This window comes from Oncorhynchus masou, chromosome 11, assembly GCF_036934945.1.
Source record: "Oncorhynchus masou masou isolate Uvic2021 chromosome 11, UVic_Omas_1.1, whole genome shotgun sequence".
In the NCBI taxonomy this organism is placed as follows: Eukaryota; Metazoa; Chordata; class Actinopteri; order Salmoniformes; family Salmonidae; genus Oncorhynchus; species Oncorhynchus masou.
In genome coordinates, this window is record NC_088222.1 from 27,022,327 (window position 1) to 27,040,368 (window position 18,042).

The 18,042-nt window shown below is 38.9% G+C and overlaps 1 protein-coding gene across 12 annotated transcripts in view; it reads left to right on the forward strand.

Annotated features, from left to right (window-relative positions):
• LOC135548393 (RNA-binding protein Musashi homolog 2) overlaps positions 1 to 9,745 on the forward strand; it is a 399,534-nt gene extending 389,789 nt beyond the window's left edge. For 7 of the 12 annotated variants that reach the window (XM_064977945.1, XM_064977952.1, XM_064977950.1 and 4 more), the window contains 3 exons: positions 1,480 to 1,634; positions 6,427 to 6,497; positions 7,560 to 9,745. In XM_064977945.1, coding sequence (XP_064834017.1) covers positions 1,480 to 1,634; positions 6,427 to 6,468 — 197 coding nt within the window. In that variant the 3' untranslated portion in view covers positions 6,469 to 6,497; positions 7,560 to 9,745. Of the gene's footprint in view, positions 1 to 1,479; positions 1,635 to 6,426; positions 6,498 to 6,600; positions 6,642 to 7,559 lie in introns of all 12 variants that reach the window. The other 5 variants (XR_010456818.1, XR_010456817.1, XR_010456819.1 and 2 more) reach the window with 5 other exon arrangements.
• Positions 9,746 to 18,042: the final 8,297 nt, after the last annotated feature.

Genomic DNA, 18,042 nt, shown 5'->3' on the forward strand with positions numbered 1-18,042 from the left:
GAAACCCACTGAAAGAGGGATTTTGTGCTTCTCACAGAGTTAGTATAGATAAAGTGATGTGCCACAACTTCTGAAGGACTATAGCATCTGATAAGGGTGTGTGTTTTGCATTTCAATAGCATCTAAAGCTTGTTTTTGAAGTGCCATGCAAGGCATCCCTGTACAGTACAGGTCTTATTAGCCTCATGAGCTCAAAATCTAGCATCATGTATATATTTCTATATTAAACTCCAAACACATAGCCTACAGATCAACTTTCTGTTTTTGTAGGAGATACGCCACAGCCAAGAGCCTCAGAACTCCACAGAGTGTTTCTCTTTTCCTTTTCATTTCATTTCTGCATTTTCATGGTTTATTTCTCAATGGAGGTGAGATGGAGGGTTATGTGAATCTGACAGCGGAGGAGATTGAAGTGGTGTAGCAGTTATACTGTTTTAAGACATCACTGTGCCCCCTCCCAGCTTAGTTTTATTTTGGCAGTGTTATTGGCCATCGCTGGGCGTCTGGGTTTTCAAAAGACCTTTTTATTAGTCAGACTCTCTCCTAGCCACAGGGCATAGGTTAGAGGTCACACAGAGTGGTTCATTTACATCTCCACATTGTGTACCTGTGGATGAACTCAGGGCAAGCTTTTATATTTTGTATATTTCCCAGGGTTTATATCTCCTCCGTCTGTAGAACACTTGTGTCCTTTGTTTTCTTGCTGGAGTGGCATTTTTAACAAACATCATCAGAACTCTTTCTGCAGTTTACTGAAAGCCTGAAGTCAGGAAATGGCCAGGCCAAATATGCATGGAATAGATATAGATATATTGTAAGATGCAATGAAAGAAAAAAGTGTACATTGGAATGTTTTGTCCAATCAGGTTTTTGTCTAATCGGGAAAATAAAACAACATCAACTGGTGTTATACCTACATGAGTATAGAATCCAAGCAACTACGCTGCCCCCTTAACTATATGGCACCTCTTGAATATTATAATAATGACCAATAAAATGAACACTTGTCAACATACATAACTACACCTTAATAGTTGGTAGCATGGTCCAAGTATCTCTGGTGGTCTGCTTACAGTTTCTATTGTGCATGATTGTGGTGTGAGTGTTTTCACTGAATAGTATACGTAGCATGTAGATATCTCTAGAATATCATACTGGATTCATCTTTTACATTGCTCTTGCTGCCTCAAGCCTGCAACATTTCTTCTGTCAATCCCCAACAAAATTAATGCAGTTTACGTGCAAACAGGCCTCAAATGGCATTACCAATTACTCACTAATGTGTGTTGTGTTTAATTATAGTATTGATGAATATACCTCTTCCCAGACATGAGTTCAGTAATGCATTCTTGGATGTGAATGTCTATATTGTGGAAGAATGACCCAGAATGAACTAGCTACATATAAGTTATCACCTGTGCTCTGTGAAGGACCGCTGTGGAACTGAATTGTTGCCCCCTTGCTGTGCTCTATGTACAGGGGGAAACCCAGCTCGTCCTGGAGGCTTCCCAGGTGCCAACAGCCCAGGGCCTGTAGCCGACCTGTACGGCCCTGGAGGCCAGGACTCCAATGTGGCTAACTACATCAGTGCTGCCAGCCCCCAGGCTGGCTCCGGCTTCGGCCACAGTATCGCAGTGAGTACAGTACACCTTCTCTGTCCACTGACCGTTCTGTCTGTCTGTCTGTCTAGCCCGCACGTGTCAATCTCATTCCATGGAGGGCCAAGTGTCCCCGGGTTTTCGCTCCTCCCTTGTACTTGATTGATGCATGAAGGTCACTGATTAGTAACGAACACCCCTCACCTGGTTGTCTAGGTCTTAATTGAAAGGAAAAAACAAAACCAGCAGATACTAAGCCACCCATGGAATGAGTTTGACACCCCTGGTCTAACCGATTAGACTGCTGTCCTTATACAGTGCATTTGAAAAGTATTCTGACACCTTGACTTTTTCCACATTTTATTACGTTACAGCCTTATTCTAAAATTGATTAAAAATAGATGTTTCCCTCATCAATCCACACACAATAACCCATAATGACAAAGCAAAAACTGTTTTTTTATTTGTTTTTATTTTAAACTGAAATATAACATTTACATAAGTACTCAGACCCTTTACTCAGTACTTTGTTGAAGCATCTTTGGCAGCGATTACAACATTGAGTATTCTTGATTATAACACTATAAGCTTAGTACACCTGTAGTTGGGTAGTTTATCCCATTCTTCTCTGCAGATCCTCTCAAGCTCTGTCAGGTTGGATGGGGAGCATTTTCAGGTTTCTCCAGAGATGTTCGATCGGGTTCAAGTCCGGGCTCTGGCTGGGCCACTCAAGGACATTCAGAGACTTGTCCCGAAGCCACTCCTGCGTTATCTTGGCTGTTTGCTTAGGGTCGTTTTGCTGTTGGAAGGTAAAACTTCACCCCAGTCTGAGGTCTTGAGTGTTCTGGAGAAGGTCTTCATTAAGGATCTCTCTGTACTTTGCTCCATTCATCTTTCCCTCGAACTTGACTAGTCTCCCTGTCCCTGCCGCTAAAAAACATCCCCACAGCATGATGCTGCCACCACCGTGCTTCACCGATGGAAACAGGATGCACCTGAGCTCAATTTCGATTCTCATTGCAAAGGGTCTGAATAAGGTATTTCTGTTTTTTATTTTTTATAAATTAGCAAATAAATCTAAAACCCTGTTTTCCCTTTGTCATTATGGGGTATTGTATGTAGATAGATTATTAGTATTTATTTAATCCATTAAGTAAGGCTGTAATGTAACAGAATTTGGAAAAAGTCAGGGGTCTGAATACTTTCCAAATGCACTGTACATAATGTATGTGTGTGTTAGTGTTACAAGGAGGCAATGCATACTGCACTCCCTCTCTACTTGTGACTGGGATCACCACTAACTACACTTCAGAGGTGTATGAAGTGTTGTGTCAATCAAACTTTTGAAGAGATTGAATGAGATTTGACTGAATCAATCAGTTGGTGAAGATCACAGGGCTGGTGTGTTGTCCTGTCAACAATATCAGACTTTAATAAAAACATATTTAAAAAATGCAGAAAAAAATTGAGGAAGAGACTGTATTAATTAGAGGGAATTAGCAAATTGCCAACATTGTACCTATCAAGTGAAACTGAAACATGATATCCCATCAAAAGCACAACGCTGCAGAAAAATACATTTAATTGGTATTTTTTCTGGCAGAGCACCTCTTTCCTTATTAGTTGTCAGCTGTGCCATGTCTGATTGGTTGAATCTTTGTCGGTCTCAATTTAGGAAGAAAGACAATGTTTGTTATAGAATTTACTGAAGGGCTGAAGTTCACTTACACACACACTATGAAACCATTTAATTTGCTCAATGTTAAATCTTGTTACTGACCTGTCTCTGCTAAATTGGCACTGCCAAAGTTTCTGCATTCTCTTGAGTTTGTATCCCTCGCTGCCAGTCACCTGTCTCTTTAAACACTGTGAACTTGTTCAACCTGACACCAGCTTGTTAGTGTCTCCTAGTTTACGCGCGTCAGAAAGAGAGTGGAAATGTCAGGAGTTGTTTTCTGGATTTTAGTTTCGGATGTATTCTCTGGGAATGAACTGCTTCAGAAATACTTAGAACTCTGAGGACTTAGGAAAACAGTCATCATGAAAGTATAAAAGGAAGGTAGGCCCATTGAACAAGATTAATTGCAGAAAATTATTTAAAATACTGTTAGAATGGATTTTTTAAATTGCCTACTTGCGCCCATTGTTTTGGGTTCTTTTGTTTTAACCTTTTCCATTTGTATCCATAGTCTAGCTGACTCAGATAAATGTTGACAGTGCTTTCAATCAATTTGGATTGATAGTATTGCACATGGGATTCAACTTTTGTTGTGAAGATGAGAAAATGTTCATTGTCTAAACACTGGTGAAAAGTTGTCCCTTTAACAATGTTAAATTGTATTTTGACAGTACATTTGAAGGGAGATATGATATATTTGATGCAGATATACTTTTTTTTACACAAGAAAAAAGGGTTGTGAAATGTGTTTTTAATTTTTACTTCAGTTGTACTAAATTCCATTCAACCTAATCCACCTTAAAATGACTCAATGATTCGAACAGAGTGAAATGAACCAGTGAAGCGCCGTGGCAACCTTCAGTGTGCAGGCAGATGAAGTCTCTATCCACAACATTAAGAAGGGAAATGATTCAGAACTAAAATGACGTTTTTAAATTAATTTCTGTGTTACATGCAGCCAAAAGATCACATATTGGAACTTGACAGGTTACAACCTCATGGATGACTTCAGTCACTTTGACTTGCCACACGATCTCCCAGTTTGGTGTAATAGCACTGACTCGAGAGACGTCCAGATCTCCCAGTTTGGTGTAATAGCACTGACTCGAGAGACGTCCAGATCTCCCAGTTTGGTGTAATAGCACTGACTCGAGAGACGTCCAGATCTCCCAGTTTGGTGTAATAGCACTGACTCGAGAGACGTCCAGATCTCCCAGTTTGGTGTAATAGCACTGACTCACTCCAGATCTCCCAGTTTGGTGTAATAGCACTGACTCGAGAGACGTCCAGATCTCCCAGTTTGGTGTAATAGCACTGACTCGAGAGACGTCCAGATCTCCCAGTTTGGTGTAATAGCACTGACTCGAGAGACGTCCAGATCTCCCAGTTTGGTGTAATAGCACTGACTCGAGAGACGTCCAGATCTCCCAGTTTGGTGTAATAGCACTGACTCGAGAGACGTCCAGATCTCCCAGTTTGGTGTCTGACTCGAGAGACGTCCAGATCTCCCAGTTTGGTGTAATAGCACTGACTCGAGAGACGTCCAGATCTCCCAGTTTGGTGTAATAGCACTGACTCGAGAGACGTCCAGATCTCCCAGTTTGGTGTAATAGCACTGACTCGAGAGACGTCCAGATCTCCCAGTTTGGTGTAATAGCACTGACTCGAGAGACGTCCAGATCTCCCAGTTTGGTGTAATAGCACTGACTCGAGAGACGTCCAGATCTCCCAGTTTGGTGTAATAGCACTGACTCGAGAGACGTCCAGATCTCCCAGTTTGGTGTAATAGCACTGACTCGAGAGACGTCCAGATCTCCCAGTTTGGTGTAATAGCACTGACTCGAGAGACGTCCAGATCTCCCAGTTTGGTGTAATAGCACTGACTCGAGAGACGTCCAGATCTCCCAGTTTGGTGTAATAGCACTGACTCGAGAGACGTCCAGATCTCCCAGTTTGGTGTAATAGAGAGCACGTCCAGATCTCCCAGTTTGGTGTAATAGCACTGACTCGAGAGACGTCCAGATCTCCCAGTTTGGTGTAATAGCACTGACTCGAGAGACGTCCAGATCTCCCAGTTTGGTGTAATAGCACTGACTCGAGAGACGTCAGATGATGTCAATGCTAGAACAGTTCCTGTGTCATAACCAATAATAGATTGGGCTCATGCTCATTTGTCCCCTTGAATTTGAATTGAACAAGATGACAAAGAAAATGAATGGCTAATGAACATTCTAGATATTTTTGGGTGTGTTTCATTGAAGCGTTTATTTAAACCGGCACTTCCTTAACTTGTCACAGACACAATAGACAGATGAGAAGCTAGATAACTGGCTCAGTTAAAAGAAAAGACTCATTGATTGTTGTTTCTGCTCTCTAAGAATGCTGTCAGTTTCTCACTTCACTGATATGGTTCAGACAATGTGGTTGATTGGCATTATGCAGAATGACTCATTATGGAAGATTTTGTTTGACGATGCTAAGTAGCTTTTGCATGAATTGAATTTTAATTGATTAATATTGTTTATGTTGGCATGAATGAGTATACGTATGTAAAAAGTGAAATCTTATGTCCCTCACAGGTCCTTAGGCCCTGTGCAGTAGTTGGCTGGGCTGGCCCCTATGGCCTTTACTGTGTTAAGGGATTGTAATTCTTCTCTTCAAAATGCATTTCACTTGAATTTGCCTCTATTCACCCTCTTCTCAAGCGCTCCCTTTGTTTTGTCTCTATTTCCCTAATGATACATTTGATATATTTTCTTTCAATCACCCTTGTAGCTTTTTACTCAGTTCAAGCTCTCTTCCATCTGTTCATTAGAATGAACTGAATTGTTTAGGAGATGTGAACATTCTGTCACCATGTGGAATTGACCTCCAGTAGTTGTGGTGTTTTGAAGATCAGTGAATAACAGTATAAACACCCTCACTAAGTAAGACATCTGTCAAATGCTACAAGGGACAGGTCCCCCCCCCCTAAGAATAAAAAACACATTTGATTTATGATGATTGTCTGTTGCTTTAGTGATTAAAATGATGAACAGGAACAGAGAATACCCATTCATGCTAGCGGAACAAAATGGATACAATACAATGTACTAACTCTTCTTTTCCTTGAAATGCATACTGACAAAGGTACTAACTGTATACTTTTAGGGCCCGTTGATTGCGACAGCTTTTACAAATGGATACCATTGAACAGGTGTTCGGTTGCCATCTTATTGGAGGTATTATATTCCATTTATATTGTTTAGCAGTCTTTTCTGTAGATTTACCTCTACTCTGTTACTCCAATTCCACCTCTCCTTTCTTCTGTTAAAATACATACAGTAACCCTCTATTTCACCTCACCGTCCTACAAACTTGTACAGGTACAGAAACACGCTTGTTTAATATGTCTATTAAGCTAAATGCATGCAATGGCAAATTACTACAAGTCCATGCTTTTACAAAACAACATGATTAAGCTTTGGTTGTGGAACTTGTCCTCCCTGATTGACTGTATACACTAATCCTATCGGCCTACATAAATGGAATAACAATAATGAAGTTCTTGGATTAATTGACTGTGTACTGTTGCTTTCTCTAGTTTGCATTAATGGCAGATGATTGGGTTTGTTCTCCGTTCACTTTTACTGTACAGTACAGTTTGTAACCTAGGACGGAAACATGCAAGGCAACTAGTATTATGTCCTTACTGCCCCCCCAAATATTCCAAAACATGTTAGAGCCTTAACACTTTTGAAGCCTGGTCTGTCTACATACAATGCATCACTCAGGCCAGTGTGTCAAATAAAGCAGGCACATGACACGTCACATTCAGTGTCATTCCTATTGCCTGTGGTTGACGTTGTTGGTTAGGGAGTCATCTGAAGGTAATAGCCAATGTTCCAGTTATGAAACTCACTAATATAATTGAACACACTCAATTAGCACCCTCCTTAACACTGATGCTGTTCAAAGTGCATGAGGCAAGAGAAAGCAACAGTAATAGATGCAATCTGTGTAAACTGGAATTCTGGGAGAATGAGTTCCTGATAGCTTTGCTTGTGATGACCTCACTATAGGAGAATGCATTTGTGGTGTGGTGCGTGTGTGGTTGTGTGTATTTACTGTACATGCCTCACTGACTCACGCATATTGTTAGTATAGTAGCAAACAACGTACTGTTATACGAGGCTCATGTTGTTTTCTTAGTATGCTAGGTTATGGTGAAGCTTAGGTGCTCATGTTGTGTGCTATTGAAATGTACATGCTCCTAATTGTTCCACTGCATCTGTGCTATTCAGCAGAGTCTATCTGGTGGTCCAGGGAAGACAGACCGAACCTTCTAATTGGCTCTGTGTACAGGTGATGTCATCCAACTTCAAGCACTACAGCATCACCCAGGAGAAATGGTGGAACCACATAAAAAAAATCATCTCAGAAAGGAAAGAAAACTGCTGTACCATAATCCAAACCTGTAACCTGACAACCTGGTTTGTTATGACATTTCTTGATGATTTCATTCACTTTTTTTCCTTCCTTTTATTCGTTGTTTGATTAGCTTTACAGGGAGGCATTTTGGTTTGATCCTAATTATTTGTGTCATTTTTTGATTTTTTTCTTGTAGTGTATGCAAATGGATATGCTTCTCTCTTTCGGGGGTCATAGTCGAGAATGTACGAAGTAATGTGTTCACATTTGGTACCAATTCGTTTCATCGAAAAAGATCAGAGCTTTAGGTGTCTTTTTGCACATAAAAGAAATCCAAAGTGGAAAGTCTTGGAAAAAAACATCAATTTCATTTCAAATGAAAATTCGAGAGGGTAACTAACTAATAAATCTTAGTAGCTGTTTTTAATTATTGTGATGTCTCATTGTTAACCATAATTACCTATTTTTGGGCAATACAAAGAGGACTCCAATATTTTTATGGTCCTTTTTTACAAGTGTTGTTTTTGTTGTTTAGAAAACAATCTGTATACTATAAAACATTTCATATAAATACATTGTGAATTCAAAGACTTAAGAAAAATAAATGTAACTGTAAATACTATTCCAGTCATTGCATATAACCAACTCCATGAGAGAATAGCATATTTTTGTGATGGTGTGTCAAAGAAATGTTCTAGCGCGTGAATAGGAAAAAAAGCTCTAAACAAATACTATTATCCTTTACTGCTCAGAGACAGTGACTACCCTAGTGATGGACACAACATATTTCAACACTGATGGCTTGCTCTGTAAATACTCAAGCTGAATACATTTACAAGTGTCAAACCAGTGCATTTACAAGTGGTGAGTTCAACGCACAGTTTTAAAATGGATAAAAGATCATCTGTATCTTTTGTCTAACCAAGTGTTATTTAAGAGATCAATATTATTTGAGTGATCATTTAATCCAAAGCACACAGTACTTAGTGTTGAAGAATAGAACTTGAGCCTAAGCATTTTACAGTACTCTGCGCATCCAGACACTTTTATACTCCTGAGAGAAAACCTCAACTTGTTGTTTGTTGTTTTGTTGTTGTTGTTTGTTTCCTCCTGCTTGTTCCTCTTAAGTTTGGGACTCCATCAGTTCTCTTTTCAATGAATTAGGAAGGAAAACATTTTGATACCATACCTCAGCCCTGTGAGTTATACCTTGGAATCGTTGAGAGGTTTCATTTATTTTAGTGGCAAATAGATTCAAACATTGAATGGAGAAAAAAAATGTATAAATCATTGCACTGTGAGCAGTAAAGAAAGAACAGGCCATTTCCTATTTGCACATGTATATGTTGGCTATTTAAAATGGTCCTGTCTCTGGGGTGAAGTATGAAGGATTATTGGATGTTGCTCCTCTCTAGAATAGGCATACACAAACAGCTTGGCAAATAGCAATTAACTGATTAATTACTACCAATGTGTTGTGGTCATGTCTTTGGATTTCATTGTATTGTGTACGCCAACTTCTAATCTAAAATATTGATGCTATTTTAGATCCAGCCAATAGAAGACACTGAATAAATTATTCATCCTGGTAACCATAGCTGCTGCGCTAATTTCTTACACAGTATGTGTAGGGACAGGTTTTGCTCAATTATAGAGACATTTAACGACATGCTTTAAAGTGCAGTAAGATTTGTAAACATGATGATGGAATGAGTGGTGTATATTCTGATGTACTTTTCCTGCTGCAAATATGTTTGACAATTCATTTCACCTGATGTTTCATTTCATTAGCTCTTTGGTTCAGAACAACCAGGTGAAGAAAAATGCTGGATGCTTTTGAATGATGTGGAGATATGATCAAGTAATAATTGAAATGAGAAAACGGAAGAGAACCATTGTAATGTTCAAATGTAAAAGGAAAAAAAGAAATACAAAACTTTTTAAAAAAAGAAAAAGATGCTTCTTCACTGATTTCAATTTTGAATCAGGGGATTTTATTGATATTTTTTGTGGTTACTAATTGTAATATGATATTATTAAAATGTACTGTGCATCCATCGATTTCTCTCTTTCCATTCCCTTCCCTGTCACCACATACAATCTTTTGTTGATCATCCATGTATTTCAATAGTGTGTAAAAGAAAATCACACAAAAAAACAAACAAAAATTAACTTGTAACAGAGTGCTGTCTTTGATACCAGTGTAGTGGTCTATGCTCTTCTTTGTCGTTCTCTCTTTTTCTGGCTTTTTCCTCTCCTTTCTCTGTCACATTCTCTTCCCCTCTCTCTCGCTCTCTTACTCTCCTCTATCTCCTTGTAATTAGTCGTAGATGTTATGTAATTAAGATAATACTTGTAGTTATTAGTGGATTTATGACCAGTAAGGATAGAACTTTCTCTTATTATCAAAAGTTTGACATAAATTTGCAAACAGTTATTTTAATAGCAGTTCCATGTCATTTGTTCCTCGTATGTCTTTTTATGTGTGTGTGTGTGTGTGTGTGTGCGTGCGTGCGTGTGCGTGCCTGCGTGTGTGTGTGTGTGCGTGCGTGTGTGTGTGTGCGTGCGTGTGTGTGTGTGCGTGCGTGTGCGTGCGTGCGTGTGTGTGTGTGTGTGTGTGTGTGCTTTACCGATCTCACATGGTTTCAACTAACCAAAGCTCTCATAGAAGAATTATAGAGAATCAAATTGCTGTAAGATGGAATTTTAAACAAGGCATTATTTGGATCCCCTCCCTTGAATGTTTAAAAGGGGTGTGTCATACTACCTTAAATGTTAACGCTAGATATGCAAAATGTTTATTTTTGATTACTTTTTAACAGGGACACAAGCTATAATTAGGAAAAAGATTTTATGTGAAAACAACAACAAAAAAATATTTTTTAGAAAGTTCTAACATATTAATGATGATTACTACAATAATAATAATAATATTAATAATCATAACACTACTAATAATAATAAACTGTAATATCTTTTAATGTTTTTTCACTATATCCCAGATGCCTGTATGGCTCTGCTATTTTTGGATTACCACTCTGTTTTTGAAATGTTTCTGCCTTTCATTTTACTCATAAAAACATACTTTTTTGTGAATACTTTTTTTAGTCCCTGAAAACCAGAGCTTTATTCTAATCAAAGTTAGGTGTATGTTGTCTGTTGATGTTGTTCTCACAGATCTCGACAGACATTCTTATTACGTCACAACCTTTGGAAAGAATTTGAAGTCATCTAGCTTTTAGATGCCAATACATACTTGGAGCTAAGATGACACAAAATTAATCTTTCTAATGATTGTTTCATACCTGGTGAAGGTGGTCAACACAGCATAAACTTGAGATACTCCAGAAGATTGTCTTCAATTAGTTCACCTGTTGTTGAATGTCTTCAAACAGTAGTTCAGTTGGTCAGTAAAACTGTAATGTCTATAGCAAGGGGGGGGGGGGTTACAATTGGGGATATACATGTAAGCTTAGATATCCATGTATTTCTCACTCGTAATAGTTTGCAGCACTTGAATATATGTATATATTCCGACCCTTGTCAAGGATTTAGTTAATTGGACGACAGAGAAAGTCAAATATTATGGGTGAATTCAATTAGACTTATACAGGAGTTGATAATAACATAGTAGTTCTTAGAGTAATCAGTTCATAGATGTACTGTCCATAACAACATGTTCACAAACAACATGTTCACAAAGAAATTAAATGTATGTGGAATTGGCAGGATGAAATCAGCTGTCCAGGCCCTACACAAAGGTCTTTAGCAGTTGGATTGAATAGATATGAGTAGCATATACTTACTATAGCCTATGATACCATTACAATGCCTTGGGGATCTTAGTCTATAGTAGACACCTCCTTTGATTAAAGTAAAGGCTGGTCATCCCATTTAAATAGCTCATTCCCCTTTGATCTGTGTTCTATATTAGCTTGGACTTTAAGGTAGCATGCCTCTGTTGCTGTCATTGTCTTTTTCATTGACAGCAGTTTACAGCTGATGAATGTTACACATCTTACTATACTAAAACAAATCCATTGGAAAAATGTTGGTTTGAGAGAAAAAATCTAAAATAATTTTAAAAAACGACCTGGAAGGTGTTGATATTTGTGTTCGACCTTGTTCATTTAAACTTGAATCTTGAGGCAAGTGCTAGGCAATGGCCAATCATTTCATGCCATCATCCATGAATCACCATCTCCCCCATGTTCATTAATCTGTGTACAGTACATACATGTTATGTTATATGTCTGACCTGTATATCCCTCATGTGAACATGTTTGACTAGATGAGAATAGTGATCCCTCTGTATTCTAGACACAGCAAAGCCCTATCTCCCTTGGATTTGTATAACTTAGTAGCCAACACTGTTTTCATCCCTCGCTGTCAAAAGAGTCAACGTTATGGTGAGCTAGTGTGCTCAGTTGGCATTGCATTGTCTTCAAAATTCAGAATAGACCTTGTTCAGTGGTCTGGCATAGGTAATACATTATGAATGACTGTTAACCAATAAGTGAAACATCCTCTGGTATATTTTGGATACTCTTAACATGTGTGGATCAGAGTGCACGGTTGTTATTCCAATCTGTAGTAACGTATGAGGAAAAGTGAGCAGTCTTCTATGACTCCACAGCATAATGAGGCTATTGTCCTGCCTCGTAACACCCACTGTTTTCCAGTGTGGAGGAGCAGCCTTCCACTGAGCTATCCTCACTAATTTGCTGTCTGCTCCTGATTTGCCTTGCCCATTCCTAACACTTGCCCATTTTTTAACGTTAACAGACTTTTTACGGCGAGAGACTGACAGAACTGACTGACGTCTGAAAGCATCTTTCAGGTCTTCTTGTATGGCTTGCTCAAGCCCTATTGTAACATAAACTCAAATGGATGGGGGTCTCTCACATCTCAGATGTGGAAAGTATAATTTTATATTTGTATTTTCAAATAATAATAATGATGAAAAAAATGTTTGTGAAAGGTTTCCATCCTCTACTATGGTCCAGAAATCGATGTGTCTGTCTGGAGAGAAAAAAAATAAAAAATAAATATACTGTTTTATTCCTTGTTTTCATTATTATTTTTGATTTGCTTAACTGTTGTAATAATATTGTATTATTCATTTTGTCTGTCCTATTAAATTTGATGTTCTCTCAATATTCGAATCATTTCAACAATCTCATATTAAATGTAGCATTTTAAGGAATTATACAATCATGCATGTACATGTTTGCCTAGTTTTGTACAGAATCAGACAAAACTATTTTTGTCCACAGTATTTTATTACTATTTTACTACAGCTACATTTGAATAGTTTTGCATAATAATAAGTATGACCATGGATATCCATCAATGGACATCAACTTCTTTCTCTCATGCTAGTGTGCTCTTTTGGCATTGCATTTTTTTCTAAATTCGAACTGGACCATGTTCAGTGGTCTTGCATAGGTAATAATACATCATGGATGACTGTTAAAGGTCCAATGCTGCTGTTTTTATCTCAATATCAAATCATTAAGAACCTTACTGTGATTGCTTTCAATTAAAATGGTCAAAAATAAAAATAGCAAAAGAGCAATTTCTCAAGCAAGGATTTTGCTAGGACGGTCTGCGAGTGGTCTGAGTGGGGAGGGGAGAATTGAAAACTAGCTGAAAGAGGTTTGTAACTCTCTTTCTTATTGGTCTATTTACTCATATACTGCCTGGTGATGTCACCAGGCAGGCCAAAACTCCAGAGATATGGTAAAGGAGTGAATGGAAGCACACATTCCATTGACTGGATTTGAACACATTCAACAAATCTGATCTCACAAAGTGGATATTTGTAAAAATCTGTCATGATTTATGTATTGTAACAGGCCCACAATGTGTTTACTAAAGTCCAATTTTGATATACAGTTCATTCCGAAAGTATTCAGAACCCTTGACTTTTTACACATTTTGTTACGTTACAGCCTTATTCTAAAAATGATTGAGTCATTTTTTCCCCCCTCAATCTACACACAATACCCCTTAAATGACAAAGCAAAAACAGGTTTTTAGAAATTTGAGCAAATATATGAAATTAAAAAATAGAAATAAATGAAATATCACATTTACAGACCCTTTAATCAGTACTTTGTTGAAGCACCTTTGGAAACAATGAGAGCCTCAAGTGTTCTTGGGTATGATGCTATAAGCTTGGCACAGCTGTATTTGGGAGAGTTTCTCCAATTCTTCTCTGCAGATCCTCTCAAGCTCTGTTAGGTTGGATGCAGAGCGCCGCTGCACAGCTATTTTCAGGTCTCTCCAGAGATGTTAGATAGGGTTCATGTCCAGACTCTGGCTGGGCCACTCAAGGACATTCAGAGACTTGTCCTGAAGCCACTCCTGCGTTGTATTGACTGTATGCTTAGGGTCGTTGTCCTGTTGGAAGGTGAAACTTCGCCCCAGTTTGAGGGCCTGAGTGCTCTGGAGCAGGTTTTTATCAAGGACTTCTGTACTTTTCTCCCTTCAACTTTCCCTCGATCTTGACTAGCCTCCCAGTCCCTGCCACTGAAAAACATCCACACAGCATGATGCTGCCACCACCAGGCTTCACTGTAGAGATCGTGCCAGGTTTCTTCAACAAAGGATGTTTGGCATTCAGGCCAAAGAGTTCAATCTTGGTTTCATCAGACCAGAGAATCTTGTTTCTCATGGTCTGAGATTCCTTTAGGTGCCTTTTGGCAAACTCCAAGTTGGCTGTCATGTGTCTTTTACTGAGGAGTGGCTTCCGTCTGGCCACTGTGCCATAAAGACCTGATTGGTGGAGTGCTGCAGAGATGGTTATCTTTCTGGTAGGTTCTCCCATCTCCATAGAGGAACTCTAGACCATTGTCAGAGTGACCATCGGGTTCTTGGTGACCTCCCTGACCAAGGCCCTTCTCCCCCGATTGCTCAGTTTCTCTGGGCGGTCAGCTCTAGGAAGAGTCTTGGTGGTTCCAAAATTCTTCCATTTAAGAATGATGGAGGCCACTGTGTTCTTGGGGACCTTCAATGCTGCAGAAATGTTTTGGAACCGGTCCCCAGATCTGTGCCTCGACACAATCCTTTATGCTCTGACATGCATTGTCAACTGGGGGACGTTACATAAACAGGTGTGTGCCTTTCCAAATAATTTCTAATCAATTGAATTTAACACAGGTGGGCTCCAATCAAGTTGTAGAATCATCTCAAGGATGATCAATGGAAACAGGATGCATCTGAGCTCAATTTTGAGTCTCATAGTAAAGGGTCTGAATACTTACGTAAATAAGGTATTTCTATTTTTCTATTTCATACATTTGCAAAAATATCTAAAAATGTGTTTTCGCTTTGTCATTATGGGGTAATGGGTGCCGATTGATGAGGACAAATTTGTATTTAATCCATTTTAGAATAAGGCTGTAACAAAATGTGGAAAAAGTCAAGGGGTCTGAATAATTTCTGAATACTGTTTTCACTGCATAACATATCCCTTTCAGGTTTAGAAGTGACTCGGCTAAATGCTATGTTCCATTTATATAAGCTGGTTAGTATAGCTAGCATACAGAAATCGGTGGTGGTTGTCAAAGTAAGGTATACCTGTAATGCAGATGATTGGGAACGATGAAATGAACATGTGTTGGGGTTAACATCTATACAAACAGTATTTTACCTCAACATCGTGTAAAATACACATTTCAACAATATCCTAAATGTAGGATCATTTTGCTGATGGGCAATGAGGACTCGGGATCTTTCCCCCGCGGCCCTTTCCTCCATGTGTTTCCATGGCAATTCCGTTGTTTTAGTCGTGTTTGATTGACCTCTTTACCACATCTATCCCACCAAAACAGGCTGAAATGTGAAGCGGTCTTTTCAAACAGCTCTTACACTACAAGGGCATTATCATCCTTTTCACAATTGCACAGTATTATTCCAACCCCATAGTGTGGAAATATATCTAAAACAAAGGAAAATCATGTTTTTGCCTGCACTGTGCCTTTAACCAATGAGTGAGCCATCCGATGGTTTCTTTTGGATGGTCTTGTGTGTGGATCAGATTACAAGGTTGGTTCTTATTCCAATCTGTAGTAACATGAATAAAAATAGTGGGCAGTCTTCTATGACTACACACATAGTGAGGCTATTGTCCTTCCACGTAACACCCACTGTTTTCCAGAGTGGTCTCTTCAGAACACATCTACACTGAACTCTAACCCCTTAAACGCACAGTCCTTCTTGTTGCGATCTGTAGGTCAGAGAGACTGGACACCTAGCCATGTACGGTGGCTTACCTAACTCTGCAGGTCTGGGTCTTATGCAGCTTCTCTCTCTCTCTGTGACGGTGTCTAGATGTATTAATCACACTAACCACATTTTATTAGAGGTGCCGCCAGGTTCACTGCCTGCTTATTAAAATATTCAAAGGTGTTTAATTCCATTTTTGCACTCTGCCATTCAGGCCAAGGGAAAACATTATTGTCTTAGCCAGTAATTATATCACCCCACCACACCCAACACAGAGATCTCTTCTGAAGATCAAGCCAGGGCTCTGAATAGAAGCCTTACTTGAGACAAGGTGAAAACAGCCCATTTGGTGAAAGCACAATATTGATGGATAGTGTGTAGTGGAGCTTACTCTGCGTATATTTCATATCTTGTATATTGCAGCTTTATGGTTCTCAAAGGCAACTCGCTCATAAGGTCAGCGCGCTTAATGACTCCAAACACTAAACACCCCTTGGATAATTTGGTGCTTAGTTAATTTTATGCAATGCAACATCACTTCTATTAGTCTCACTATGACGACACTCAATATGTTTATGGGCCATATTCTACTTCGAGTTTACCCAGAGATGCAGTCAAATGGAAAGCCTGTTTAGAGTATGGTACCGATGTAGGATCTTCATTTGAGCCAGTTCGCTACAGCAGGAAAATTATCCTGTAGCAACAGGAAATGTGGATTATAATTAATGGACATTTTTGTAGGGGTTGATACATTTTTCATAAGGGAAAATCAAGTCTCAAATTTGCGGGGAAAAAAGTGGAAACTACAAACATCAGAAGTCTTTTTAGACCTCAAAGGCTATCAAACTGAAACAGCCATCACTAGCACAGAGAGGCTGCTTCCTATATACAGACTTGAAATGATTGGCCACTTTAATAAATGGGATCACTAGTCACTTTAATAATGCCACTTTAATAATGTTTACATATCTTGCATTACTCATCTCATATGTATATACTGTATTCTATACTATCTATTGCATCTTAGCCTATACGCTCTGTCATTGCTCATCCATATATTTATATTTATATATTCCTATTCCATTCCCTTACTTAGATTTGTGTGTATTGGGTATTTGTTGTGGAATTGTTAGATATTACTTGTTAGATATTGCTGCACTCTTGGAACTAGAAGCACAAGCATTTAGCTACACTCACAATAACATCTGCTAACCATTGTATGTGACCAATAAAATTTGATTTGATTTGAAATACACTACAAGTTTTAAATGTCCTACATTGCAGAACAGCTCTCCTGCAACAGGGTGATCAAATTAAGATCTTACATCTGTACAATAAAATGATGAGCAAAGAAAATGTATTCAGTGCATTTCCTGATGCTTACAGAGACTGACAGTTGTTTTGCAGCCTCGCAGCGGAGACCAGTCACTCAGTAGCCATCCCACACACACACTGTAATGAAGGTAAACTTTTTAATACGATTGTCAAAACATAATCACTTTTGTTTTACCTGAGATGGAGAATTGCAAATGCGTGCCATCAGCAGAACTGCTTCCTTTTGTTCTCCTTCCATTTGAGACCGTGTCTCATCTTCATATTTCAAATTGCTCCAGAGGATTAGAGAAATGAGGGTTAGGCCTATTATGAATGTGAAGTCAGTACTGCCTTCTCTCTCTCCCTCCCTCCTTCCCTTAGTGTTGCAGCTGTCTAAACAGACTCTTTGTAGTGGTCCTAAATTGTAGAAATACTCTGGAAAGGGCATTGCCTTCACTGGACAGTGGTACGCCCCCTCTGGCCAGTCCATAGAGAAATGTCCATAACACTGATCTGCTATAGTTTACCTACACACAGGTACTCTGGCCTTATCTGCTGCATTTAGTCTGACAATTCATTTCACTGTGAAGAATAGAAATGTTGGAAAGGGGGTTGTATTAAGAAAAGCAATTGTGAAGAAAGTTAATAAATCTTGAGCACCAGGTAAGAATTCTGCTTTATATGAAATACCAGAATCAATTTGCTGGGTTTATGTCGTTTAGTAAATCCTTGTGATACCAGCCATTGTACACTGAACAAAAATATAAATGCAACGTAAAGTGTTGGTTGGTCCCATGTTTCATGAACTGA